Source organism: Lagenorhynchus albirostris, chromosome 9 (genome assembly GCF_949774975.1).
Source record: "Lagenorhynchus albirostris chromosome 9, mLagAlb1.1, whole genome shotgun sequence".
NCBI classification, from domain to species: Eukaryota; Metazoa; Chordata; class Mammalia; order Artiodactyla; family Delphinidae; genus Lagenorhynchus; species Lagenorhynchus albirostris.
Window position 1 is genome coordinate 26,902,958 of NC_083103.1, and position 27,668 is coordinate 26,930,625.

General features: G+C 36.8%; 1 protein-coding gene across 1 annotated transcript in view; it reads left to right on the forward strand.

The window, feature by feature from the left end:
* Positions 1-27,668, forward strand: part of DCDC1 (doublecortin domain containing 1) — a 457,088-nt gene that overhangs the window by 228,433 nt on the left and 200,987 nt on the right. Inside the window, exons 10-12 of the mRNA XM_060160830.1 lie at positions 2,744-2,836; positions 10,507-10,677; positions 27,501-27,602. Of these exons, the coding sequence (XP_060016813.1) occupies positions 2,744-2,836; positions 10,507-10,677; positions 27,501-27,602 (366 nt within the window). The remainder of the gene's footprint in view (positions 1-2,743; positions 2,837-10,506; positions 10,678-27,500; positions 27,603-27,668) is intronic.

Consider the following 27,668-nt stretch of genomic DNA (forward strand, 5'->3'; position numbering starts at 1 on the left):
CAAGGTTCATCCTTCCTGTTTGTTTTGATTTTTAATTTGAAGTGTCTACCTCTTTATACATGAAAATTAGCCTCAGAAATTTCAAGCGCATTGACAAAAAATTATTTCATATATTTTAAGAACAGCAAATCAAAAGCATCTAGTTTTGTCTTAATGAAGAAACAGGATGTTCTCTTCCAAAGTGACAGGAGAGAAGAATCTTACTGTTGTTATTGTGTCTGGAATTTGAGGGAGAGATGCTGTTTGCACTGCATATTATTAATACCTCAAAGTGAAAATGCGTTCTCTTAATTTGACTTTTTACTTTCAATAATTTCCTCTAAATGATTGTATTAAGATATCTCTCTTTTTGAATGTCTAGGCTGTTTTCAGAAAAGGCCCCATGTATGTATCCTTATGTTTTGTTGACAATTTATTTTTCAATATCTTACTGGGTTCTCTATTTGGTACTATGCATATAATGCTTTTCAGTGTTGATATGTTTTTCCCTCAGCTTATGTAGATTAGGATAGTGCTAGAAGTTGAGTGTTAGAATGAGGTGATTTTTCCAACTGTAGTGGTTTTATAGGTAAAGAATTCCTACCTTTTAAAGAGTTACTTGGAAGCAGTTCTACATGTCATGGTCCTGGGAGACCACATTGAATCGGACCTACTGCAGTGGCACCAAAGAGTTTTATAGCTCTGTTTTTGTTCTGTTTTGCTTCCTTTCAAAAAAGATCTGCTCTGAATGTTTTTGCATTTGGAAATTAACTTTGTGAAGAAAAGATGACCTTGGTGAATATTCCCCAGTCACTCTCCTTCACATATCCTCCCTGATAAATGAGACTCCCCTGATAAAGAAATAATCATAGAGACTTGACACAAGTACGTTGTGCCACAGTTTACACATAGGCTTCCTTGTGTGGAAGTTGAGTTTGATATTTGACATTTTATAATATTACATTTTCTGTATTACTTTAGCACAGGAAAAAATATTTCTTGGGGAGATTGATTCTAAGAATAGCTTCACATGATGATTTTTCCCAGTTTTTATTGAGATATAATTAACATATGGCCCTGTGTAAGTTTAAGGTGAATAGCAGACTTGACTTTTTTTTTTAATTTTTAAATTATTTTTTGACTTTACTTTTATATATTGTGAAATGATTACCACAGTAAGCTTAGTTAACATCCACCATTTCATATGGTTTAAAAAAATGGTTTTTTTTTGGTGAACTCTTAGGATCTGCTGTCTTAACAAACTTTCAAATATACCATATAGCATTATACCTGTAGTCATCATGTATATCACATGTTTGTTTGTTTGTTTGTTTTTTTAAAAAAAAACTTGTTTTCAGTGGTTCTCTGTCTAGGACAGGCAAACATTTGCAAACATTTCCTGCTGTCCAAATTCAGTCTGCCTCTTTTTTGTTTTTTAAGTTCTGTTGGAACATAGCCACGCTCATTTGTTTATGTATTTTCTATTTCATGCTATGGGGGCAGAGTTGAGTAATTGCAAAAGAGACTTGTCTGTCCCCCTTTTCCCCAAGCCTAAATATTTACTATCTGGTTCTTATAGAAATGTTTGTCAACTCCTTATCTAAGTTGATCATTAGGATCACCTAAGGATTCCTTAGACTTTTCTCCTCTCCCAAAACAGGATTTCTGATAAACTGAGCTGTGTCACATATGAGCAGATGAAGACTTCACAGGTTTGATACTATTCTTATAGTATATAAGAATAGGTAGATTGAGGAGGTTATATTGTTGACCCCCACTCCCATTCTATCCCAAGTATAGGAGTGGGTCTTCAGGCAGGGTATAGATTAGAGATTTCATGTTAACTCAAACATGATTTGCCAGGCATACAATTGAGAAAGCCTATTTAAAATAACAACAGCATTAACAAAAGAAACAAAACAAAAAACATGGTCCTTATTCATTCTTAATCTTCAATAAGGGGATACTACATGGCACGTCCATTGCTTAAGAATTGTTAAATATTCCAATTCAGAAGGTTCTGTATCAGGCTGTTATTTTCTTTCTTCCTGTTAATACCAATCTGCGGAGTGAATATTACTGTGTGAGTTTAGCTTTTTCCTTTTTTTGAAAATAGCATTTTGTTTTGGTGGGGATTGTTTATAAAGAAATATAGAATGAGCCACATTCACCTTTTTATAACATGGGTTTACAGCAGTAGTAGAAGACCTCTATCTGGCTCTGTTCATGGAGCAGGTTGGAAGTAACCATTCAGGTATTTAAGGTAAAACTTATTCTTTGTTGTTAAATATTGTGAATCATTTTGAACCATTCGACAGTGAATTGACATTTGCTTTTGGTTTATTTCCTTGAATTCTTATCCTGACATAACAGCAGCCAATTTATTCCCTACTGACAATGAAAGATTTGAATAGGAATATCAGCCTAATTTTAAAAAATTTTGCTACGTTAATTTTGACAAAATGCTTTTAAAAGGTACTCCTCAGTGTCAAATGTCTGCAATTTAGGACCCCTTCCCAAATCATATTTTAGTAAGCTTAAAAACAATAAAAGTGGAAGTGAAAAATAGTGTTAAATGTTTTAAATATAAAAACATTTCGACTTATTTAATCTCAATGGAATTCATTTTCACATACGTATGGGCCAAATTAATTTGAAATCACCTTCCATGATTATGCTAAATTAGTTGTTTGAATAAACATTGCTATTAGGTGTCAATAGGTGCCTATTTTCATGTCATTTACTTATTTATTTATTTCTCTAGTTGAACCTGGCTGTGGATGAACAGAAAGGGAAAATTACCGAAAAAGTCATTCTTTCAATGACAGCAAAGGAACACCATAAGGCACAAGAAGAAGTAAGGAACTTACTTTTTAAATTGTATTGTAAAACTACAATAAATACTAATTTTAAAATTAAGGCAGATTTTACTTTGATTTGGTAGTGAACCAACTTTGGTTATCTGATAAAACATAATGAAAAAAACTGGTCAAAACTGGAAATCATTGTATTGATATAGGCAGCTTGAAAAATAGTTATATGCTTGAAAGAATAAATCATATTATAATTTTCTGAAAACTACTTATGAATACTTCCTCATAAATTTCCTAAATTAGGAAATTATTACATGCAACTGGAATCTAGAAATTATGGACTATGCTAACATAGGAAAAACATTAAAATTTTATTGAACTTTGAACAAATAATAAAATCTTATTTTTATTTTCTGACTTTCTAGGAATAGAATTATCTTTCTGAATTTTAGAAATGCTAGCAATGTTATCTCTTATCAAGGAAAAACTGTAGTTTATAAATGTCAAGCCTAAGTGAACTAATCATAAGATTCTGCAGGCAATATTGTAAAGAAGAACTATTAACGCAAGGCTTCTTCTCTCCAAAGCTCATGCTGTGAAGTTGACAGCATATTCCATAAATGAAATAATAATACAAAATTGGTGTTAGACAAAAGGGAAAAATGATTTTCATGTAGTTTCCTGGAATGCAAAAGCATTTAATCTTTCTGAGGAAAGATCATGAATTTGCTAATTTCCATGTACTACTGTCAGTAAATAAAATCTATAAGCAACTTCAAAGAATAAGATAGCATGAATATTAAAAATTAAACTTTCATATAATTCTCTTTTGACATTTTGGCAAGGAAATCTATCCAAGCTTTAGGGTTTTAATATTTTCTTATCATGGTAATTGCATCTCCTTTGCTAACTATGTATTTTACAATAGATGAACAAGTATAATGCATCAGATTTTCCTGAGTGAATTCAATTCTTTAAGTTAGAGACTACCTTAATATTTGGGGCTTATATATGTGCAGTATCAAAGATTATATTATAAACATTGATTGGTAATCTCAGTAGGAAATATTTCATAAGAAAAATTCAACTTGAATTTTTCTAAGATATAACAAAGAGCAATTGAATACTTTTAAATTATAGTTCTGACTCATTCCACTTAATATTAACAAGTTAAAAACTAGGTTGTTGGTTCTAGATTTAAAAAATATTGTCCTGTATCCAATTGAAAAATGTTGTTTATCACAGTTTATTACATTTTCACAGTAAGTTTAAAATGAATCTATCATATATCTTGATATCGTCAACTTTAGGAAATGCAAATAAAAATCTCTAGTTGAATTAGTATAATTAAAATTGTATCTATAATAACAAATTATTATTAGAGAACAAATAGAAATAATCTAAAAGAATGAATAGATGAACTATTTTCTGCATTTTAAATATTGTAATTATTTTGCTTGTTGATATTTTATGCAAAACTATAATTTCAATGGAACTGGAAACTTGAAGTGGCCCAGGAAAATGATCATTATGCTAAAAATATCATTTTTAATGCCACCTTCTTACCAAAGCTGGAAATGAAAATTATTTTTTCTGGAAAATCCAACAGTATTAATGCTTATTTGGTACTCCTTTATTATCATCTTAATGTTTCTTTAGTACCTATACACATCACTTTTTCTCCTGCAAAGGGCCTTATTTGGTCACATATTTGCTTGATCAGCTGACTCCAAATGCCTTTTGTTTGCTTCAAAAATCACACAGTGAAGGGAATATTGATTGTGTGTGTGGGTGTGAATGCATGTGTGTAAGAACCTCTAAATATATTCCATACACTATGAGAATAATTTTTATATCATTAATTTGAAAGTGATTTATTAATTTTGATGTGTAAGTCAGTGACATCAAGTTTAGTGCCTAATTCATATACAGAGATGTGAAATCATGATGGTAAAAAGAAATGAAAAATATGGGGATGGGGAGATTACGCCAACATTTAATTTTGCCCACAGTTTTTTTTACAAAATACTATATTTCTAGACATATTTCAAAACCTTAAGTAAACATCGTGAAATCTGAGATTTAGATTTAGGTATCTGCTGTCTGTATTTTTATCTTAAAATCTTATTTTATTTCATGTAATTTTTCCACATGAAAACTGGGAATAATAATAATGTATGCATCACGAGACTACTTCGATGTGATGGTATATGTTGAACTGTATCAAGCTTTTTAGGAATGGTCTACTAGAAATCTGTGTGTAATTTTTTTGTCAGTTTAAAAGTGTGTTATTCCAGATTCTCTGAAAAGTTGACACCAGGATGGAATTTTTTTTAATGTGTATGGATTTTAATAGAAGAAATGCCATGAGAGAAAATGGGGAGAGCTCTAGGTAAGGCTGGGAGACCTGTCAGACTGAAATGCAGGCTTGAACATGAGTGAAGGAGAGAGGAAGGGAAGACTGGGTGGAAGTATCCTAGACTGTTGTGCAGTCTAAGGAGGGTTTGGCAAAGCTGCTGACGTATCCTTGAGTCAAAGTTGTCCATCAGAGGAGTCTTGTGACTCCCTGGGTTGGACCTGCTTTAGTATCCTTGGACATTGGTGCCAACCTGGTGATGGGTGTAAGAGCATAATAGCTTGGACCCTTGGTCAATTATGCTCCTGTAGCCAGAGGTCTGTGAAGTGCATTCTTACTGCTTCCTCCAGAAGTATACTTGACATCATCCTTATTGCCATCATCAAACCCCTCTTGCCATATGAGTTATAAAGATGTTTTTAAATGTCTCTATTTTCAATCACCCCTTCCCCCATGAGTTGATGGGGATGTTGGACTCAAATAGGCCTAAAGGCAGCACATAAGTGACCCCTGGCTGGAAACAATATAGATCTTCCAAAATAACTTCCGTCTCAGAAGGGGTCTGGAAATCTATTAGAAAGTTGGGAGTAGTGGAAGTGATTGGAATACGAGATGGTACTTCAGTTTTCCTGTGGTTACACTGCAGCTCATCCTTAATTTTAAGATTAAAAGATACTTAATTTTGCTCACAGATTCCTATGTCTTTTCTAGCCTTCGTTTGTCAAGTCTGATTATGTTCACTTCTTAACCTGAAAAACATTGTACCCTTGGGCCTGAACCAAGTAAGAGACTTTAGGGAGTTTAACACACCCATTTTTATCTCCCTGTCCCCTTTCTGGTTCTTCTTAACTATGCTGTAAATTAGAAAGTGTCTTGGTCTTAAGTTTAAGCACTGACCCGGCTTCGAGACTATCCCATATGCTGCATGCCAAGATGATGTTCCTAGCATGGAGGCTGCCACCCTTTGTGCTGATTTCAAGTGACAATTCAGTATAAAGTGCTCTGGAGTCTCCTCACTAACATATATGGACTCCAGGCCACATAGCATTCAGGCCAACAGCTGAACTCATCACTAGAAAAACCAGGAGCTCTTCAAAGAGTCATTCATAATAGATAAAGTACAGTATTCACAATGTATGGTTCAGAGTGTACAACTTTGATAGGTATACATTTTAGAATGGTTATAAACAGAACAATATTTTGTTTACTCTAAATCATCTTGAGAATTCAACTAAATTCAAGGGTTGCATGAATGACCAAAATGCCCTACATCTTATGCAAAAAAGCCTATGTATATGTTTATAGACAGGTGTGCATTTGCATTCTTTCAGAAGTTTGGTTTTTTTCCTCACCAGAATACTCTTTTTTTTTTTGCTACCTTCTGCTCATTTGTCACTCTCCCAAATTCTGTACAAGTGTCACTTCCGTGCTGCATTTCTACAGAGAATGAAGAGTAGAATGTGTAGGCTTTCGGCTGCACAATGAGATGGTGCATTTTTTCAACATATGCATACGTAAGCCTTCTTTTGTGAATGGGACTGATAGGGTCAGATAATGTTTAAAGGGAAAGGCTTTATGTCTCTCAGGCCTCTATGTTTCCACATGGATGCTCCCACACACACATAGATTGAATTATGAACAGACCCATTAATGCTGGGATCACAAAAGGTCAAGTTTTGTCTTCTTTTGCCCCCATTCACATTGCCTTTGTAGAGAGGAAAAAAAAAAAGGATTTGCAGGAAAAAAAGATTCATGATGAAGAATTTTAAAGAACATTTCCCCCCTTTTAGCAACATCTGTGATTTGAAAAAAAAAATCGTATCATGTAATATAATTCAGGAGTATTGTTTTACCTATCTGATTTTGGTATATGAGTTATTTCATGCATAGCATTATCTTTCAGGGTAACACATAAAATGGAGCACTTTGAGAATAAAAGACCTTATGAATTTTTTTTTCCAATTTTAAAAAGCATTTTTTTAAAATTGAAGTATAGTTGATTTACAATGTTGTGTTAATTTCAGGTGTACAACAAAGTGATTCAGTCATATACATATACATATATATATATTCTTTTTCATATTCTTTTCCCCTAAAGGTTATTACAAGATATTGAGTAGAGTTCCCTGTGCTATACAGTAGGACCTTGTTGGTTATCTCCTTATGAATTTTTAAAGTAACAAAGTTTGAGGAAAATTGCTTGGAAACTTTATCAAAATGTCAGTGGCAGGATTCTTGATATATTTTCTCCTATGTTTAAGATATAAGTTAATCTTTACTAGGGCATCTTATTTGATAGTTTTAAGTTATTAAAAATACAGGCCATGATTGCTATAATTATGCTTCACATACATTAACAGATAATCATGGGGCCAAGGAAAATGGCAAAAATGATAGAGAAATTTTTTGAAGCAACGAAGAATTTATGGGAAATGAAACTTTTAAGGTTTTAACCAATAGCCCTTTAGAATGCAAATGACATCATCAATTGTATGGTTGATTTCTGATGTCACATGAAATTCCCTATCAGTGAAAGGCTATGGATTGTGACAGTAAAACAAGTCGTATAAAGATGCTCTCAAATCAAAGCCTGAAATTCGTCCCTTTTTTTTTTTTGGTGGCTTGCTGTAGCACTAGGTACAGTACATAAAATTAAAGAGAGCAGTATTATTGACTAACAAAATACATTGCATGATACTTAGTATATTTTAAAGACTACCTAAAATTATATCTTCTTGAATCAAATGATGCTGGGTATAGGTTCAGAGAGGATCGGTGCTTTCCAGAAGTAGACTCTTTCTATTTCAGGCCTTTGGATATTAGATTTTAATTTTGTCACATACCTATAAGAGCAAGTTACTTGGTCTGCTTTGGTCTCTAGCTTTGGTATGTAGAATATACTATTATCCATCATCTTTGAGGATAATACTGCTAAAAGGTAGTATGTAAAGATAAGGATGAAAAACATTGACTAATATTGAATCATCCATCATTGCCATATTTTAAGCTTTATGACTTTCTTATAGGGTTAACTGTACTGTGGAAAGCATAGAAATTTGTTCTAGAAAGTAAGAAAAGGTCTTGAATCTTGAATAGCAAGATGAGGAATGCAGTGGGTGGGGGAGCTACTTGAAGGTTCATTATACTATTGGAGGTAGATTAATTAAGTGGAGATGACAGGATGGATTACAGGGGGAGAGACTAGGGACAGGGAGGCCACTCAGTAGGTGTATTGGTAATACCAGTAGCAGGAGGGGATGAGGAGATGAAGGCTTGGCCAGAGTATTACTTATAAGAAAAGAAAGGAAGGAGAGGAAATATCTGTGTTTAGAAGAACGGTTGATAAACTGAAGCCCTGGGGCCAAATCTAGCCGTTTGCTTGTTTTTCTAAATAAAGTTTTATCGGAACACAGCCTTGTCCATTTGTTTACATATTGTCTGCAGCTGCTTACAAAGTACAACTGCAGGGTCGAATGGTTTTGATGGAGACATTATAACTCACAAAACTGAAAATATTATCTGGCTCTTATAGAGAAGAAGTTTGCCAGTTCTTTGTTTAGAAAAAAGCATTGTTTAAAAGAAAGTATATGATTGATCACATAGGGACAAATAAGAAAGATATGGGACACCAAAGAAAAGTAGGAATCATTTAAATTAGCTTTATATGCATATAATGCTTCTAAAGTTCTTGGGAAAAGCTAAATATAGTTGAAGTAATATATATATATATATATATATATACACCTAATATTATATATATATTTCAAATTAACTAGGTAAAGTAGAAAAGTAAATATTCAAGTCATATGTATAATAGTACAAACTTACTTTCATTGACTTCCCCGAAATCCTCTGTGGAAGGGATAGAAATCATAGATTTAACATCAGAGTTGGTAGGGGCAAATACCATAGTTTCAGCTGAGAGAGATAGAAAGACAATGAGCTGTCATTACATGGGAGACTCTTGGAGAAGGAGTTTGCATTTTATCTGTGGACACTGAAGTGAGGCTGAGAATCTATGTAGCAATTAGTTTCAAATTTTTATCTTCTTCATGTGAAATAGTGGTAGGAATAGGAAAGACAGGCCAAGAAAAACAATTAAAACTTGATTTGCAGAAAACTACTCTATTTAAAAATGAAAACACTGTCATAATACACCATGTACATGCGACATTATAGGTTAGCCATTGTGCTGTCCATTCTTTAATCTAATTTAATTCTTAACATGGTAAGGTCAGTATTATTCTTCATTTATGAATGAGGTATTTTTATTACCTGTTCAAAGCCTCTCAGTCAGTAAATGAAAGAGCCAGCATTTTAACCCAAGATTTCAAAAATCCATGCCCTGTTCACAGTCATTCATAATTCTAGATGGGTCTAATTTGATCACTTTAAAGATCATGGATAAAGAGAATTCCTGCTTTTCATCTCTTTTAGTCACTACCATATATTGACCAGTGTTTATGTAAGAATCCAGTCTATTAGAGAGAATATAAGTTTATATAACACAGTGAAGGGTCAAAGAATTGTAATGATTTTTAATTTGTAAACTATAAGGGTTAAAATATTAACTTACTATTTTTGAGTCTTCAGTATGTCTTACTAATAGCCTGTAAGTCAAGTTCATATGTCTCTTAAATATTCTGATTAGAAATCCATAAATTTAAATATAAAAGGTACATGTTTCTAAGCCTTTGCTGTTTCTGGAAAAATTCTATGCATTATTCAGAAATTTGTATATATTCAAAATATTGTCTAGAATAGAGCATTGTCTTTGAGGTATGGATATTTTGAAAAATTGTATTTATGAAATTTGGAAAATTATATTTTAAAGTATTTGGAAGGAAGAGAACAGACTGATTCATTTAAAAGGCCACAAAATGTTAATGAATTTAATATACATATTACAAATTTTAAAGGTAACATACAGATGGTAAAATAAAATATTCTTAAAAGGAAGGTACATGTAATAGAATTAAATATTGTCATTGGCGCATATATTGGATTACTTAAAGTCTTAGAGAGGTCTTATTCTGTTAAGCAGTTTAAAAGTCCTTGGCAAACTTGTCAGTGTATATGGTTCTTTTTGTATCTAGAGACAATTTTTATTCAGCAATTGTAAATGGGTACCTATTCCATATTACTGAAGTACAAAGTTAGAAATTTTCCCATAAATAAAATTTGTTGATGAAGGAATGTATATATCGCCTATTCGCTTTACTTGAACATAGATCTATACTCAAATTCTTATATTGAAGTCATCTTCCCCACATCAAACTAAGTACTCAAAAATCTAATAATAGGTGTGACATCAACAATTACTTCTTGCTAACAACTCTTGTAATTTAACCCCTCCAGGTGAACAGGCTGATTGATGAATTGCAGACAGCTATCAAAAGCAACAGAGGTCATCTCTCTAAACTTGGCCCCCAGTTACAGGCTGAGCAGGAGCAATTCTCCTCTTATGTCTACGAACACATTAAAAGCCTTCCAGCAAACACTCTTATCCCAGGAGGCCTGCAGCTCAAGGTGGGTGTCATTCTGTGACTCTCGATGGGTTCAGCCAGAGACAAACCACTCTGCTCCATTTGAAGACCCTTGTAATAATGCCACTCAGCTTGGATTTCTTTTTGTGTTGTCTTCCTCAAACTGGAGTTGGGATTACAAGTGCTAATACTACCATTCAGGGAATATGTTCTAAAAGAAAATATCTAGAAGTCTTTGAAATATGGGTTTATAAACTTTAGTTTTCAACCCAGAAAAGTAATTTTAATGAAGAAATTAATCATGAACATTTACATGCTTTTCATATTTTTCACAGGAGTCACTGTGTATTTCAGTTTTTAAAAATAACTTATTTGGAGAAACGGACAAGCTTTAATAATTGACAGACAGTGGCAATAGGAATTAGAGGTGAAAGGCCAGGTGACTGATTGATGTTATAACTACATTTCCAAGGAAAAGGATCTGTATTGGATAAGTGTGACAGATGTCTGGGTTCACTTGGTAAAATCAATACGTAAGAATATACTGGGAAAAAGAGGTGAATTGGTTATTTGTTAGGACAAGATGGCTAAATGTCCTAAACTACCCTTTGCTATTGCATCATTGGAAGAGAAAAAAAAAATTCATACTCAGCTAAAGTGGTTTAGGTACTGAAAGCTTAGGGAGTTTAAATACTTTTGTTTAAGTCTGTCAAATTAAGATTGTTCTATAATCTCATATCTCATGTTTCAAGAGACTATAATTAGTAAAATTGAATTACTCAAAGTATGGCTCTTTTCCATCTAAAGAACCATAACTACAATTCATTTCCTTTTGATTATGTTCATATTTGAATGTGATAACATTCGAAGTAATTGTATTTTGATCAGCCTTTATCTCTACAGTTCCCCTTAATATTCAGTCTTATTCTGCAAATAACATTATAAACATTATATTTTCTGTCTATAACTTATTTCTTTAATGGCATTCCTTGTTTACATTTTAATGAGAATGTTACCATGTAAAAATTGACCTTTGGGGAAGTGTAATTCCAAGGTAAACACGATAATATATTTCTCATAGTCTATGCTATTCAGCTAAAGGCTTAGGAAGTGATGTTCAAGACATCAAGGTCAAGTGTTCCTGTAGTCCAGTAGCATTGTTCTTTTTCAGATTTCTGACTTGGTTACAGATCCAGTCTGCCATTTTGCACCTAAATGTAAGACCTGAAACCATAAAACTCCTAGAAGAAGTATGCTTCTTGTATGCTGCCTTGGCATTAGTCTTAGCAGTATATTTTTTTGGAGATCTTCAGACAAGGGCAACAAAAGCAAAAATAAACAAATGGGGCTATCCCAAACAAAAAAGCTTTTGCACATCGAAGGAAACCATCAACAAAATGAAAAAACATACTGAATGGGAGAAGATGCTTGCAAATGATATGTCTAAGAAGGAGTTAATATCCAAAATATATAAAGAAATCACACATCAAAAAACCCCCAAACAATTCAATTAAAAAATGGACAGAGGACCTGAATAGGTATTCTTCCAAGGAAGATAGTCAACAGATACATGAAAAGATGCTTAGCATCGCTAGCCATCAGGGAAATGCAAATCAAAACTACAATGAGATATCACCTCACACTTGTCATAATGGCTATTATCAAAAATATAACAAAAAACAAGTGTTGGTGAGGATGTGGAGAAAAGGGAACCCTCGAACACTGTTGCTGGGAATGTAAATTGGTGCAGCCATTATGGAAAACAGTATGGAGGTTCCTCAAAAAATTAAAAATAGAACTACCATACAATTCAGCACTTCCACTTCTGGGCATTTATCTGAAGAAAACGAAAACAGTTATTTGAAAAGATATATGCACCCCTATGTTCATTGCAGCATTATTTAGCCAAGATATGGAAGCAGCCTAGGTATCCATTGATAGGCAAATGGATATATATATACACAATGGAATGTTAGCCATAAAAAGAATGCAATCTTGCCATTTGCAACAATGTGGATGGACCTACAGGGTATTTTGCTAAATGAAATAAGTCAGACAGAGAAAGATAAATACTATATGACAAATAGTAAAAGACAAATACTATATTCCACTTACATGTGGAATCTATAAAACAAAACAAACAAACAAAACAGAAACAGACTCATAAATACAGAGAACAAACTGGTGGTTACCAAAGGGGAGGGAGTTGGGGGGGGTTGGGCGGAATAGGTGAAAGGGATTAAGAGGTACAAACTTCCAGTTATAAAATAAATAAGCTACAGGGATGTAATGTATAGCAAGGGAATATACTCAATTACCTTGCAGTCACTTTGTATGATGACAGATGGTCACTAGACTTATCATGGTGATCAATTCATAATGTATATAAATGTCAAATCACCATGTTGTACACCTGAAACTAATGTTGTATGTTAACTATAATTCAATAAAAAAATAAAAAGGAAAAAAAGCCAAACAAAAGCAAAACCAAAGATTCCTGCAAACCATACTTCTTTCATTTCAGAGCCCCACATTTGCCTTTCCCTGTCCGCACTTGGCCAGGCTTGGGGTCAAGGGAACTTTCATTTTATTTCTCCCCTCTTTTGAGCTTCCTCTTTCCCCATCTGCTCTATGATATAAATCCCATGTTTACATCAAAACTCTCTGGTGACCTGCAACACAAACCCTCTCAAAGCATTTCAAATAAAAAGAGGGTTTGTTGAAAACATAAAGGAATCTCACAGAAATGAAAACCAGGAAGTACAGCCGATTCTCACAAGAAAGTCACTTCTTTTCCATATCTCTTTCTCCTGAAGCCCCATAGTCTCTCTGCTCCTCATGTTTCTGAGCTTTTTCATTTCTCATTTCTTTCTACAAGCTGGCTTTCTCTTTTTACTCCTTTGTACATACATGGAGGAAAATTATGGCCCCTAGCTCTCCCTAACTGTTAGGTTTAAATGGCCATCATCATCTGACGAGAGTCTTTGTGTCTCCTAGTTCAAACCATTTAAAGAGAGAATCTGTTTGGGTCAGTCCAGCCTTACCTAGGTCCCTGACATTAGTTCAACTACCTATAGCCACTGAGTGGGCAAAGGCAGGGTCGTGTACAACATAGGGCACAGAGGACTTTCCAGTAATTAGTCTAGAAAGGCAAGTTGGTCTTGGATGCCCAAAGTGACTGACATGTTTTTCATATAAAATTAAATGGAACATTGTAAATAAATTATTGTGTATTATTCATGGTAATGCATTTTCTTCTTTCCCTCCAACTCCCATATTTTTGGGAGTAGATGTTTGGACTGCTGGAAAAGATATAGAGATCTGTAGTTTTCTAAACGAGTTCTTACATCTGAAATAGCTAGGTAGTAGAGACAAAACTGGATTAGCAAAGTATACCCTAAGTATTCAGAATTGCAGGTCTCTTAGAATTGAGGAGTTTTTCCATACTCTCTAGGTGAGGAGAACTTGCTAATTCCAACTGGAGAGATATTGAGCATAGGTCACAGCAGCATACCATCCTCTGTTAATTCCAGAATCAGTTCATATCAGTAGCCTGGCCAAACTCTGTTTCCATGGAGTGTGAATGAACTGCCCTTTTTTGGAGCACTGTCTCTAGCCCAGTTACCTCTGAGTCACTGTGGGCAAGGGCCGTGACTTTTGTAGTTATGAGCAACTTTATCCCACCTTGTAGCATGTGCTATGCAGAGTGTTAGATGATATATCAATCAATCCATTTTCCATTTATAACTGAAAGGCATGGCTCCAATAAAACCTATTTTTCCCCTTTTCTATTCATTTTGATAAAACAGTGAATTGGAATGATTATCTTTCTACTTTTCTCTATTTGATGATTTGTATCACTGTTGAATACATATGTGAGCCCAGGACTCAGCTTCAAGAGCCAAACATAATATATTGTAGTCATCATCATCTTCTAGAGCTTCTAGGTGTTCAACTAGGGGCTGTAGGCAGGGTGTGATCCAAAAGTCCCCTGGGGTGCTTTTTCATGTTATGTGTGGTCGCATTCACTTTTTCACTGAGCTTATCATCCTCATCATATCTTTCATTGATAATTTTATCTATTTTTTAAAAATTCTCTTCCCTTTTATTTATTTATTTATTTGGCTGCATCGGGTCTTAGTTGCTGCACACGGGATCTTCGTTGAGGCATGCAGGATCTTTCTTTGCGGCATGCGGGTTCTTTGTTGCGGTGTGTGGGCTTCTATCTAGTTGTGGCATGTGGGTTTTCCCTCTCTAGTTGTGGCCCACGGGCTCCAGGGTGCACTGGCTCTGTAGCTGTGGTGCACGGGCTGTCTTGTTGAGGCACGCGAACTCAGTAGTTGTGGCACGCGGGCTTAGTTGCCCTGAGGCATGTGGGATCTTAGTTCCCTAACCAGGGATCGTACCCGTGTCCCCTGCATTGGAAGGTGGATTCCTTACCACTGGACCGCCAGGGAAGTCCCTCATTGATAATTTTAAAATAGCAGCTTTTGGTTAGGTCTTAATATTAGAAGATCACCTCTTTTTTTTTTTTTTATTGCGGTACACGGGCCCCTCACTGTTGTGGCCTCTCCCTTTGCGGAGCACAGGCTCCGGACGCACAGGCTCAGCGGCCATGGCTCACGGGCCCAGCCGCTCCGCGGCATGTGGGATCTTCCCGGACCGGGGCACGAACCCGTGTCCCCTGCATCGGCAGGCGGACTCTCAACCACTGCGCCACCACGGAAGCCCGAAGATCACCTCTTAAAAGGACATGCTCTGTGTTCCACAATGCCTCAGTTCCATTTTTGCATAATACAGTATCCAGTTTAAATAGACACATTAAGACAAAAGACCGAGAATAATTTCAGTGTCCATCCTGCCATGGGAAAGTTCCTTGTTAAAAAAAAAAAAAATTGAAAACACAACATACCAAAATTAGAATAATTTTAGGAAAAAGTTATATCACCCGTAATCACATTATTCCTTATATAATCATTCTCACCCTTGCATATCATTTCCATATGCACTCATATGTAGTCACAACCCCAGCATACACTTTTTTGTATTCTGGTACATTCTCTTTCCATCACATCATAGCACCTTTTAAGTTGATGAGATTTCTTATTGTTTTTACCCTTAGTGGTCACACTCAATGTGCGGCATAATTTACGAAGCCCTTCAGGTAACAAGCTTTTGGAGCAATTTCTTACTATTCCAGACCTTCTCTTACCCCATATCCCCTGTCACTGCCATCACCCTCAGCCTTATGAGAACATCTGCTACAGCCATGGCTCAGTGACTTCTGCCTTCCCAGTCCTGTCCTTTCGCTGCAACTCCTCTTCCTCTTCATCCCCATGGAGATGCTGTCAGAAATGTGAGCGTTTCCCTGGGAGAGCAGGAAAGAAAGGATTGATAGGAAAGACTATTAGCAAATCTGTAGGGGATGGTGGGTGGAAAAACTAGTAGGAAGGTGGGTGATCTGACAGGCAATTGATGAGCAAGAGTGTGGGATGTGTGAGTAGGTGGGAGAAAGCACGGGGGAATGAGCAGAAGATGGGTACAGGGAAGTCCTTTTACTGGAATTAGTAGTGCTTTTCACGCACAATTGGTCAGTGATGCTTTGTGGGTTATCTTCCATTTGCTGCCAGTAGAGGCAGATCCAGTTTCTCTGGGACCTAGATCTTGTAAAATTGGGGGGAGAGGAGCCTCTTTAAAATTAGGCCTGAAAGTGACTATTTATTTAGAATGAGAAAATAAATCACAACAAATTAATGGAGACTTGGAGATTCAGATTCTTTCTTCCGTGATGTTTTAAGGTAACTTATCAGACATTCTTACATAGAAATACTCTGATTACTACCTGGCTTCCCCTCCCCACCTATTGATGCTTTACAGCTTCCAGCACTCTCAGCTTTTAGCATTCTCAGGAGCTAGAGCAAGTAAAGGGTCCTGAGGCTTAATCTCCACTAACTTTACATGAATCCACTCTGGCTGTGAGCAAGGGAAATATGGTGGAATTTAGTAACCTGGATAAAAACAAGATTCAGAGGGCCGTGATTTGGAGATTTTTTTAGCATTTCTGTTTTTATATTGCTTGGTTATAGTGTTCTCTCCTAGCATATAGAAATTTAAGTTTTTAAAAAGGGATAATTCAGAGATTTACTTTTAAAGAATGTCTTTGTCCAGCATCTAGTTCATCCTCTAGGTAGTATGTATCTAACAATTTTTATTCTTCCAATGACAGAATAAAGAAAAATTTAAGTGAATAGTCCAATAAACCCATACATTATTAAACATATGTCTACAAGGCACTGTGCTTGGTACAGTGGGAAGAGGCAGAGAAGCCTGCAACGCCTTTTTGGCCCAAGGCTGATTATTTAATTTGAACAATATGACACCTCCTTTTGAAGACAATAAAACTAATGTGTAGGTCTTCTCAGCTTTTTACTACAATTTCATTTTAGTTTACAGGCTTGTTTGTATTTAGAAAATGGGCTAATTTCGTTGATAACAGAAAAGATGCTAATTTTTATCTGTAATACCTTCCTGGCCTTTCCTGTGCTTTGGAGACTTGAACTTGCTCTACCAAAGGCACAACGACACCATGAAACCATCTGAGATTTGTATTCTATTTTGTGACCATTTTTAAAAAGTTTTAAAGTTTTCTAACCATATATATCCATATGTAAAGTTTTCTAACCATATATAAAATTTAATAGGAAGTTTATTTAAATATTTAGGAGTCTATGGAACAATTAAATAAATTAAAGAGACAACTGAGGTCAAGTGGCGAGACTTTTTTGGGGGGTATGGTGTCATCACTGTTCTGCATGCATATTATGTTCTTATTTCCATTGTACATTCCTTGGTCCTTGTCTTTCTGTTTAACCACTTTTCCCATATATGTATTTACAATCTCTGAGCTTCTCTGTTATTTCACCTACATTATTTGGGTAAACAGTGGGACAACAAATTTAGGATATGCTCTAAGTACAAGTAGTAAAACATACCAACTTAAAACTTCATTTTCAAAGGAATTGTTTCTAGAGTAGTAAAACTGGAATATTCAATGTTATTGTTGTGACTTCAAGAACATATATTAAATGTTGGACAAAATGTGATGGAGATAATCAGTTTTCATATGTAGATTTCGCCAAGGCAAATGTTGGACTGTCCATTTTAAAGGCAAGTAAACCTTAGATCCCATGAATGCCTGCTAACATCTCATGGGATAGCTGTTAGCAGTAGGCACTGAAATATCTCACCTACCCTTCTTTCCAGTGCTCTTTTCCATCTTGCCTTCTTTTCCTTTCTTTCTTTTTTCATTTTTTTGGTGGCCTGTTGGGGGGTGGGGGAATGCCAGTGTATTCACCCCACCCTATTTCCTGACAGGCATCTGCAGCCAGGTGTAAATCTCTCTTTGCAGGAAGATACAATATTCCCTTCCTAGACCCAATGAAGAGAAAAACTGAGAAACTGTGTCTGTATCAAAATCAGGGAAGAGCAATTGGTTGGGCGGGGCATAATCTCCCATGCAGAGCCGTTGTAATGAGACAGGCTTTCCCTGTGCAGTCCTGACAGTCTTGAAGGTGCCCAGGGAATTGCCAGGTGGGCAGTCAGCAGGGAAAGTCCACAGGCCAGAGCTGGATTACTGTCCTAGCAGTTATGCAGACTAAGTGCAATCACTGAACCTTACTGCTGCAGGCACACTCTCTCTCTCAGGGAGACTGTCCTTCTCCATAGCAGTTAATTTGTCTTTACCTCTCAATTAGCTTTTTCACAGAGTGTTTGAGATGCTCAAGTCACTGAGATTCTCTTCTTGCATATGCTCCTGTCCCCTGGATTACCCACTGACATCTATGTTAGCTCGACTCACCATGAATATTATCAAGCATTAACTCATCATTTGAACATAGAAATGAATGCAGATTTTCTAGTAAGTGCAAATGAAGTGATGCATCTATTCCTACTTCAGATTCTACCTACAGCGTTGATAATGTTTTATGATAAAAAATGGATTTTTAAAGAAATGAAAATATTGTTTTAGGCAATAAACTTTTGCATAGGTTTTAGTTACTCAGAGTATCTATTCATATTAGGGGAAAAAATTACCTTCCCAGGCAGATTTGATATATAAAACAGAAACCGAATAGCATTAAAAACATATACTCTATTGTAAGATGAGAATATGATCTCTGAGGCTGAGAAATGGGGAAGTCTGATGATTTGGCTCATATTTAATCGTATAGTATTCTTTTCCTTAGTAAAATAGAATTGGGGGGATGTGGCTATGCTTTTCTCATCAAAAAAGCCCTTACTTTCCTTGAGAAGAAATATATTGAGCCCAGGAACTTCGAAAAACCTTTATTTACCAAAATCTGGTATATAATGTTCAGCTACTGACAGGACCCACATACCTGATATTGATATTTTAATCCCAATTAATTATAATTTTAGGCACAAAATTAATTTAGACAAAGTGAAAAATCTTTGTTCCACTTCTCCTTGAAATATTCTCATTTATAAAGGGCTTTTTTTTTTTTTTCGCGGTACGCGGGCTTGTCACCGTTGCGGCCTCTCCCGTTGCGGAGCACAGGCTCCGGACGCGCAGGCTCAGCGGCCATGGCTCACGGGCCCAGCCGTTCTGCGGCATGCGGGATCCTCCCGGACCGGGGCACGACGCCGTGTCCCCTGCATCGGCAGAAGGATTCTTAACCACTGCACCACCAGGGAAGCCCCAAATGTTGGCTTATCGTTAATCTTCATTGGCTTTTAAAAGTTGTAAAAGTAATTTATACAGTACTTTATTAAATTCAAGTAATGCACAAGGTATGCAGCAAAATGAAAAAGGTCCTGTTGGCTCCATTGCTATTTCCTAGAGTTGTGTTGTCAAGCAAATATGGTAGGTCCTGGGCTTCCCTGGTGGCGCAGTGGTTGAGAGTCCGCCTGCCGATGCAGGGGACATGGGTTCGTGCCCCGGTCCGGGAGGATCCCGCATGCCGCAGAACGGCCTGGCCCGTGGGCTGTGGCCGCTGGACCTGCGCGTCCGGAGCCTGTGCTCCGCAACGGGAGAGGCCGCAACGGTGACAGGCCCGCGTACCGCGAAAAAAAAAAAAAAAAGAATCCACCTGCCAATGCAGGGGACAGGAGTTCGAGCCCTGGTCCAGGAAGATCCCACATGCACAGAGCAACTAAGCCCGTGTGCCACAACTACTGAGCCTGCACTCATAGGGCCCGCGAGCCACAACTACTGAGCCTGTGTGCCACACCTACTGAAGCCCACGTGACTAGAGCCCGTGCTCTGCAACAAGAGAAGCCACCGCAATGAGAAGCCCGCGCACTGCAACAAAGAGTAGCCCCCGCTCGCCGCAACTAGAGAAGAGCCCGCGCACAGCAACGAAGACTCAACACAGCCAAAAAAAAAAAATTAATTAAAAATTAAAAAAAGAAAAAGAAATTACTTGGCTTAGAACATCAGGCAAACACATTTACCTTGCCACTATCTTCTATATAATTTTAAACATTTTCATGTAATGACTTTAGCGAGAATTGTAATTGGATACAAAGAGATTATTTTTTGCAGCATCATGCACCTTGTTTTAGAAATTTTACTTTGTCAGAAATGGGGTTGGGGAGAAGCCCTTTAAAAAAATTATGACAAAGCAGTGAAATGTGACTTTAAATGCTTAAAGGAAAAGAACACAGGCCCACTCCCAGGGTAACTGTGAAGCTGATGAGGGCATCTTGCAGACCTCTCCATCCTTGGCCCCCCGTGGCCTTTCCTCCATACCCAACTCCAACCCCCCAGTTCAGGCTGTCAGTTACCATCCTTACTTCAGGAAAAAGGCATACCATACTTTCTTTCAAGCTAAGACAGTATCAAACCTTTTTTTTTTCTTGGATCAAAGTTTTTCTTGGAATGCCCTAAGTAAAGTAAATGAAAGTAGGATGTACCCCTTTTGAAGCCAGGTTGGTGGTTTTCCCCACAGACTCACTCATCAGGTTGGATCTCCCACTTTGGACCACAGCTCCCCACTCTCACTCCCCTATCCACCAGCCCTACCCTAGGCCCTCTGAGGAATTCCAGAAAGCCAAGATTGAAAATCCTAGCCTCAAAGATCAATAACCAATAAAGTCAAATATTATTTTCTCTCATAGAGCTGTGGTATTTCAGTTGTGACAAAAGAGTATCCCTCCAACTGGAATTTCAGCTAGTATTGGAAAGTTGATGTGAGTGGTATTTTGGGGTCAGAGTCTTTTAGCCCACTCCTAAAATCCTACACCATCGGCAGTCACCCACTTTATATCTTCTAAATGGTGGGCTGTGCTGCAACTTACAGAGGATATCTAAAATGTCTCTTTTAAAATAAATTATTTTCTTAAATATACCTTTTCTGAGCTTTAAAACAATGTTATTTGATTTTTGATTCAGGTCCCACTTAGACTGGTGAAGTTTAACAGTGAAATAACTTGTCTTCACATAAGTGCATTTTTATTTCTTCAGACAAATGTACTGTCTCCTTACCTGTTAAGTACAGTTTAAAGATATCTCTGTTAGGCATTAAAACACATTTTCCTATATGCAGTATAAACATACTAATTCATTATTAACTTTTCTTTGCCTGAATCTCATAATTTTAATATTTGCTTTGTGATTATCTTCTTATCTGAATATTAAAATTAGACATGTTTATAGTTTGATTTATAGTATATTATACATTTGAGAAGATATAGAAAATGTGGACATTCTATAAACTATCTCACAAGTCTGTAACAATAAAAAAAGTAATAGCACATTTATTTGATTTAATGTACAATGTTAGTTCACTTAGAGTGAATTTTCTATCTCTAAAGGTGACTTTGAGTTCTGATTGGATAGATTTTTTTCATGGCTAATTAGCTTCTCACATAAGAAAATATTCCATTTTAATTTTCATGTTCTTTGACTTAGGTAAAAAACTTCTATAAATTACTTAAATACCTTTAAAAATTTTCATATTGTAGGATCTCTAATCTTAGATATGAGTAAATTTTGATGTTTGTAATTTAAAACATCGTAGGGCATTATGCTAAGTGAAATAAGTCAGACAGAGAAGGACAAATACTGTATGATATCACTTACATGTGGAGTCTAAGAAAGCCGACCTTGTAGAAACAGAGACTAGGATGGTAGGTGCTAGGGGTTGAGGTGGGGCTGGAGGTGGGAATGGGGAGATATTGGTCCAAAGGTATGAACTTTCAGTCAGAGGATGAGTAAGTTCCGGGGATACAATGCTGAAGACTGTGATTTAGTTACTAATATGTATTATTTACTTGAAAGTTTTAAAGAGGGTAGATCTTAAATATTCTTACCACAAAAAGAAATGGTAATTATGTGATGTGATGGAGGTGTTAGCTAACCCTGGTAATCATTTAGAAATATGTAAGTGTATCAAATCAACACGTTGTGCACAAACCTACATGTTATATGATAGTTATATCTCAATAAAGCTGGAAAAAATCAGAGGACTTGATTTCTAAAGCTCTTGCTGCCCCTTATGAGTAGATTTGCACTAGGCAAGTCACTTAACCTCTCTGAGACTCACCTATAAAATCCAGTTGCTTTGAGTATTGAGTGATTTAAAGGTGTGCGCACTCTACACTGCGAATCACTGTGCACGTGTGTAGTGGATGCCATGCCACACTACCTGGATTCCCTCTTCAGGACTGAGATAACCACCCCCCACCTCCAGCTGCCAAACCTACATTCTTCTCGGACAGTTGCCCTTGGTGTAAAGTTGCTGCTTCTCCAAAGATTAGGCCCCCATCCTGAGGGCAATCTGCATCCAATATTTGATTGGTGGGCAGTGCAAAGCCATGCTCCCTGGCCTCAATTCTGGACAACCCTGAGGGGCCATCCCAGGTCTAGAGCTCCCACCAGAGGCCTCTGTTGCAACTACATCACCGTTTACCTTCTCCCTCTGCCCACTCCTGTTTCCTCACTCCCCTCACCTGTGTTGTACCTGAGAACGCTCCGCAGGAAACTTCCCGCAGGTAAATTTTGGTCTCAGAGTCTGTTTCCTGGGGACCCTAATCCAAGACAACATGTAAGCTAACCTTTTCCCAACTTATTTAATTATTTCACCTGAAGTATGCCAAATAGTTTTGTGGGGCTATTTTATATTCCTTTCCTTCACCAGACCTCTAGTAGTAAATCCTGTTACCGTACAGCCTCCCAACTTTTGGCAACACACTGCGGTGTCATTTTCCTATTATTGCCTCTTGACAGCATCGCCTCCTGAGGCATTTTGAAGCTTAGGTGTTTGGCCTTCCACTCACGCACAGAAGAGCTTCCTGGGTGGTCTGTCCAGCCGTTATAGAGAGTTTGGGAACCTGCTGGTCCCCGACAGCTAGATCTTAACCAGACTTATAGCATTAAAGGCCAATAATGGCACTGAACTAGGCCTTATACAAGTCCCTAAATAGGTGTCATAAATGATGCCAGACAAACTGGTCAAAGAACCACATCCTATTCAAGTCATCTTCCCCCCGCGTGGTTTACGTTTTGGTCACTGCCTCTATAAAATCTTCACAGTAAATACAGTTCTTTTGATAGTTTGTAAACATTTTTGTGCCTTCACAGAAACTACATATGAAGTTATACTTAGGTTGATTTATTTACATCCATAGATGCAGACATCACGGTCCAGAAATATTAGCCTAGCTACAAATTTTATTTCCCAACCCCACTAATGAACAAATTACTCTGGAATGAACGACAGAAATTGACCATTTATAACCAAGTCCATTGTTAATACTCTGTTGCGAGCCGCAGTCATTCACCCTTCGGATAACTTTTGCTCCCTGGAGTCTACTCTTCACCCAGCAGCCCCGATGCTCCTTTTAAGTCAGATCCTGTTACTGCTCTGTTCCAGTCCCTCCAAGGATCCCCCATTTTGCTGCCCACCCCTTAACCCTCTGATTTCACGTTACTTACCCTTCTTCTCTCTCACTCTGCTCCCATCACACCAGCCTGCTTGTAGTTCCTGGAACATACTGGGCACGTTCCTGCCTTAGTTTCTTTGCTCTAGCCTCTCCCTCTGCCTCCAGCACTCTTCTGCCAGCTATCTGCTTGGCTAACTCTCTCACCTCCAAGTCTTTACTCAAATCTTTCCTCTCTTGAAAGCCTTTTCTGATCACCTGCTTCATATGGCGACCACCACCCATCCCACTCATTGATCCTAGGCCCTATATCCCTTCTCTGCTATATTTCTTCCTCTTTACATGGCACTTACCACCTTCTAACTTCCTCCAAGGTGCATTTACCATGATACCCATGTACCTAAGTTTCAAGGCCCCTTTCCTGCTTAGGCCCCTTCCAAAACCCTGGGAGAGGCCCTAGCACTGTGTTCACATGGCCACATGTTTCTGTAAAATTTGCAAATATAATATATTTTAACTACAATTGACTGAGAGCATTGTCTGTTTCCACTCCAACTTCCTCTCTGTCAAGTTTTCCCTTGCACCAGCTGGAGCTGAAGTGGTTGCAGGCATTTTTGAGGTCTGGCTAACGGGAAGTTGAGTTGAGGATACATTTAGTTTGAGCATAGTGGGATGTAATTACTGGTGTGCAGTCATTTCCCTGTATCGTAGTTCAGTTAGGACTAAGCCACCCTGGTATGGGAAGAGCTTCTAGGAAGATGGCTACTACCTGCTGGCCATAGAGTGTATTGCTTTTTGACTGTGGACTAGAGTGCCTGTCACCAAAAGTATATGGGTGGTGGAGGAAAAACACAGTGTGAAATTAACAAAGTCAAGTAACTTGTAGAAAATCCTTCCACATTTTACAGCTCATATTTTAAAGTAAACTATCAAGCTTTTCCCAAAGTTGACATCAGTCCTAAAAATTTTTATGAAATGACCAACCAAGTTGTGTAGTTGAGAGAAATTTTTCTAATCAATAATAGAAATCTTTTGATTAACCATGCAAGAGGGAAGATGGAATTATATTCCTATTCTCCTTATAGAAAATGTTACAAGATTACCAAATGAAGAGGTGATTGAAGACAATTCAGCCAAAAAATGTGCATTGGATAGTAAATTAATGAAAATATTTTGTGACTTTTTCTGGATTTTGTCATGTTTTTTGCTATGTGTGAGCTTTTTAATATGTGTAAATTGTTGTAATTTCTCATTTTAAATAAATATGTTGTATCTAGTTTTCCATTTGTAATTTTGCATTTTTTTTTGTTAATGAAGGCCCACCAAGTTGTATAAACTTCAGACCTCACAGACCTGGATGTATCCTGACCTTGCTATATGATTTCCTTACTTGTTCTGTCAGGAATCTTAGTTCACTGGTATATCTTAAGCACTTGAGCAGTGGATGGCACATAGTAGGCACTCAATAAATATTTGTTGAATGAAGAATTGATTAACAACATTACAGTGAAACGTTGGTGTTAACCTAATTTAATTCTGCTGAAGAAAAGTCATTGTTGACATGAAGGAAAGTAAAAAGACTGCAGTTCATGGGAAACTCCTCCTAGAAACTCTGTACTTTGTGTAACTAAGGGCATAGAAGTAAATTCCTATTTATAGGTTTTTTTTTCAATAGTCATTAGCTACAATGTTTTTGAAAGGATCTGGATCCCCCTGTTTTTTTTTTTTTTTTTAGATTCTATTGCATTACTCCTCAGCTAGGGACTCAAGACTAGCCTTTAGCTGGCTTTTTGTATCACCCTACTTCAAGGGTGAGAATTTAGTTTTAGAACTATAAGGAGGTAATGGCATGCAGATAGCCACTAGGAAGCAGTTGGTTTTTCTTAAGCCAAGGATTAGGCAGCAGGAAAATAAAGGTAGACTATTTTTTATTTTCCTATGTAAACACTGTTTAGAGAGCTATCTTTGTTTAGACATTGGACAATAGAAATAAAAATACTTCTCATGCAAAGGAAGAAAAAATAGAATACTTAGATTAAAAAAAAATGGTCATAGTGATACAGACCTTAAAAATAGGAGCTGAGCCTTAAGAAAAGCAGAATGTCATAGAATTTCGGCTTGGGGAATTTTTACTTTTGTAGAAATACAGAAAAAAAAAACATTATATGAATGACTAGTGGAGGGCAGATTTCTTTCACTTAAACACCTAAACTTTTACTTAAACAATAAAGCACCTCTTTTTTCCTTATGCCCTCATAGGGCTTTTAGAGGCCAGAGCCTTTTTTTTTTTTTCTTGAGAACACTCTTTTCTGGACATAGAACGGAAGGCTTATTAGCAGTAGTGAAGAAAGCAGTAAGCTAATGAAGGTCTTAGGTGTTGTCCAGGTCCTATTTGCTTTCTCAGTTTGACAGCACTCACACAGCTATTTTCTAGAATATAATTTGCTGCACTCCAGTTCCACATCTAGCAAGTCTTGACAAAGGAACATCAATAAGTTCTCCAAACTGAGCCTTTGTCAACACTAACCTTGCAGAATGCGATCCGCCTAGAATTGTGAACCTAATTGCTAAATGGCTCTGTTGTTTAAGAGGGCCCTGAAGAGATTGTTGGGACAGTAAGCTTCTCCTCCCACATTATTTCCCATAGGTTTGTAGGCAACAGTTGGGTTTACAAAGTTCCTGGCTAAAGTAGAGAGATTTCTTGCTCAGAATTGTATCTTTTCTCAGAAAAGAGGTTTAAAAAATCCCCTTTAGCAAAAGCTACTGTAGAGTGTGGAGCATCAATGCTCCAAGGCTGACAGCTGTACCATCTCCACTAGGCTGTCAGTACCATGAAAAGCACAGAGTGGAGAAAATCCCACCATTCTTAAACATTGTTACTGTTTTTTTAAACTTTTTTTTTTTTTTTTTTTTTTGCCTAAAGCCTGAGGAAGTGCTATTGAAGCACATTATTTCCTAACCTGGTTAGGACTAATTAAATAACTCTCAAACTGTCTCAAAAGTAAAACAGATGGTTTTCTTTCTTATATTTAAATAAAATATTCTCCCAAATTATCTTCTCTGGAGGTAGCACTAGAAATAAATAAAATGGTTACTCTGATGTGATAGGTCTATCAGAAAGGGAAGAAAAGAACTTTTGAGAAAAAAATACAGTAAAAAGCAAGGATTTACGTTACTCATCAAGCCTCTATCGGCCTGCATTCTCTCTTGCCTGGTGAATGACGCACCCCATGTGGGCCCTCAGCATGGTCAGAGGACGGTGTTCACTCTAGTGGAGGCTTCCTTTGGGACTGGTTTATTTGGATACCTTTGACCAGAACGTTAGCTAGCATTTTCTTTTTCCAGATGAGCATTGCATAATGCAATGTTCTGAATTTTATCTCTGTTCTCAGCAACTTGTTGCTTATATGCACTTAAAATGGATGGCTTTCATTGTACCTTTATGCAATACATTTGTCAGGTTGGATTTCCTTTCAGTGAGTCAAAAGATGAGCTGAACACTGATATATTTTAAATATAAATTAAACATTCCTTACATAATTGATGGCTTTATGTTCTTCAAAAAGAATGACATGAGCTAGTTAATTGGTTGCTAGCTGACCTTTCCCTGACGCTTGCCCCATGTAAGCATTCGGTGTAGTCAGTGATTCCTCCTTTAATGTCTGTGTTTCCTTCTATTTTAAGATTGTAGGGAATGACAGTCAGGTTAAGGACACTGAAACCAAAAGGAGAATCAAGGGACTTCCTTTATGCTATTCTAGTCCTGTTGCTTTTCATTGCCAATTACTTGCATGTGCTCATACCGGCCATCTTTGCTTTACACAGTTAACCATATGTGTTGTGTGAGTTTCAGTCGGCACTGTACTGTGCAAAATCAGGACTGCTTGTGTTTATATATGTATTTATATGTATGTATATGTGTGCATGTATTTATTTTTAATTTTGAATGTGCTTATTTTTCAGATATTTGAAAATGGTAAAGACACTGGAGAGATCTCTGTTTGTATCAGTGAAAAAGATCTGGGGCCCAATAGCCCAATTCAGACTGGCTATATGATGGAAAGAGTGAGTTTACTGACTATTCATTTATGACTCTGAGCACCTTCCAAGTTTCTTGTAGTTAATTTAGAC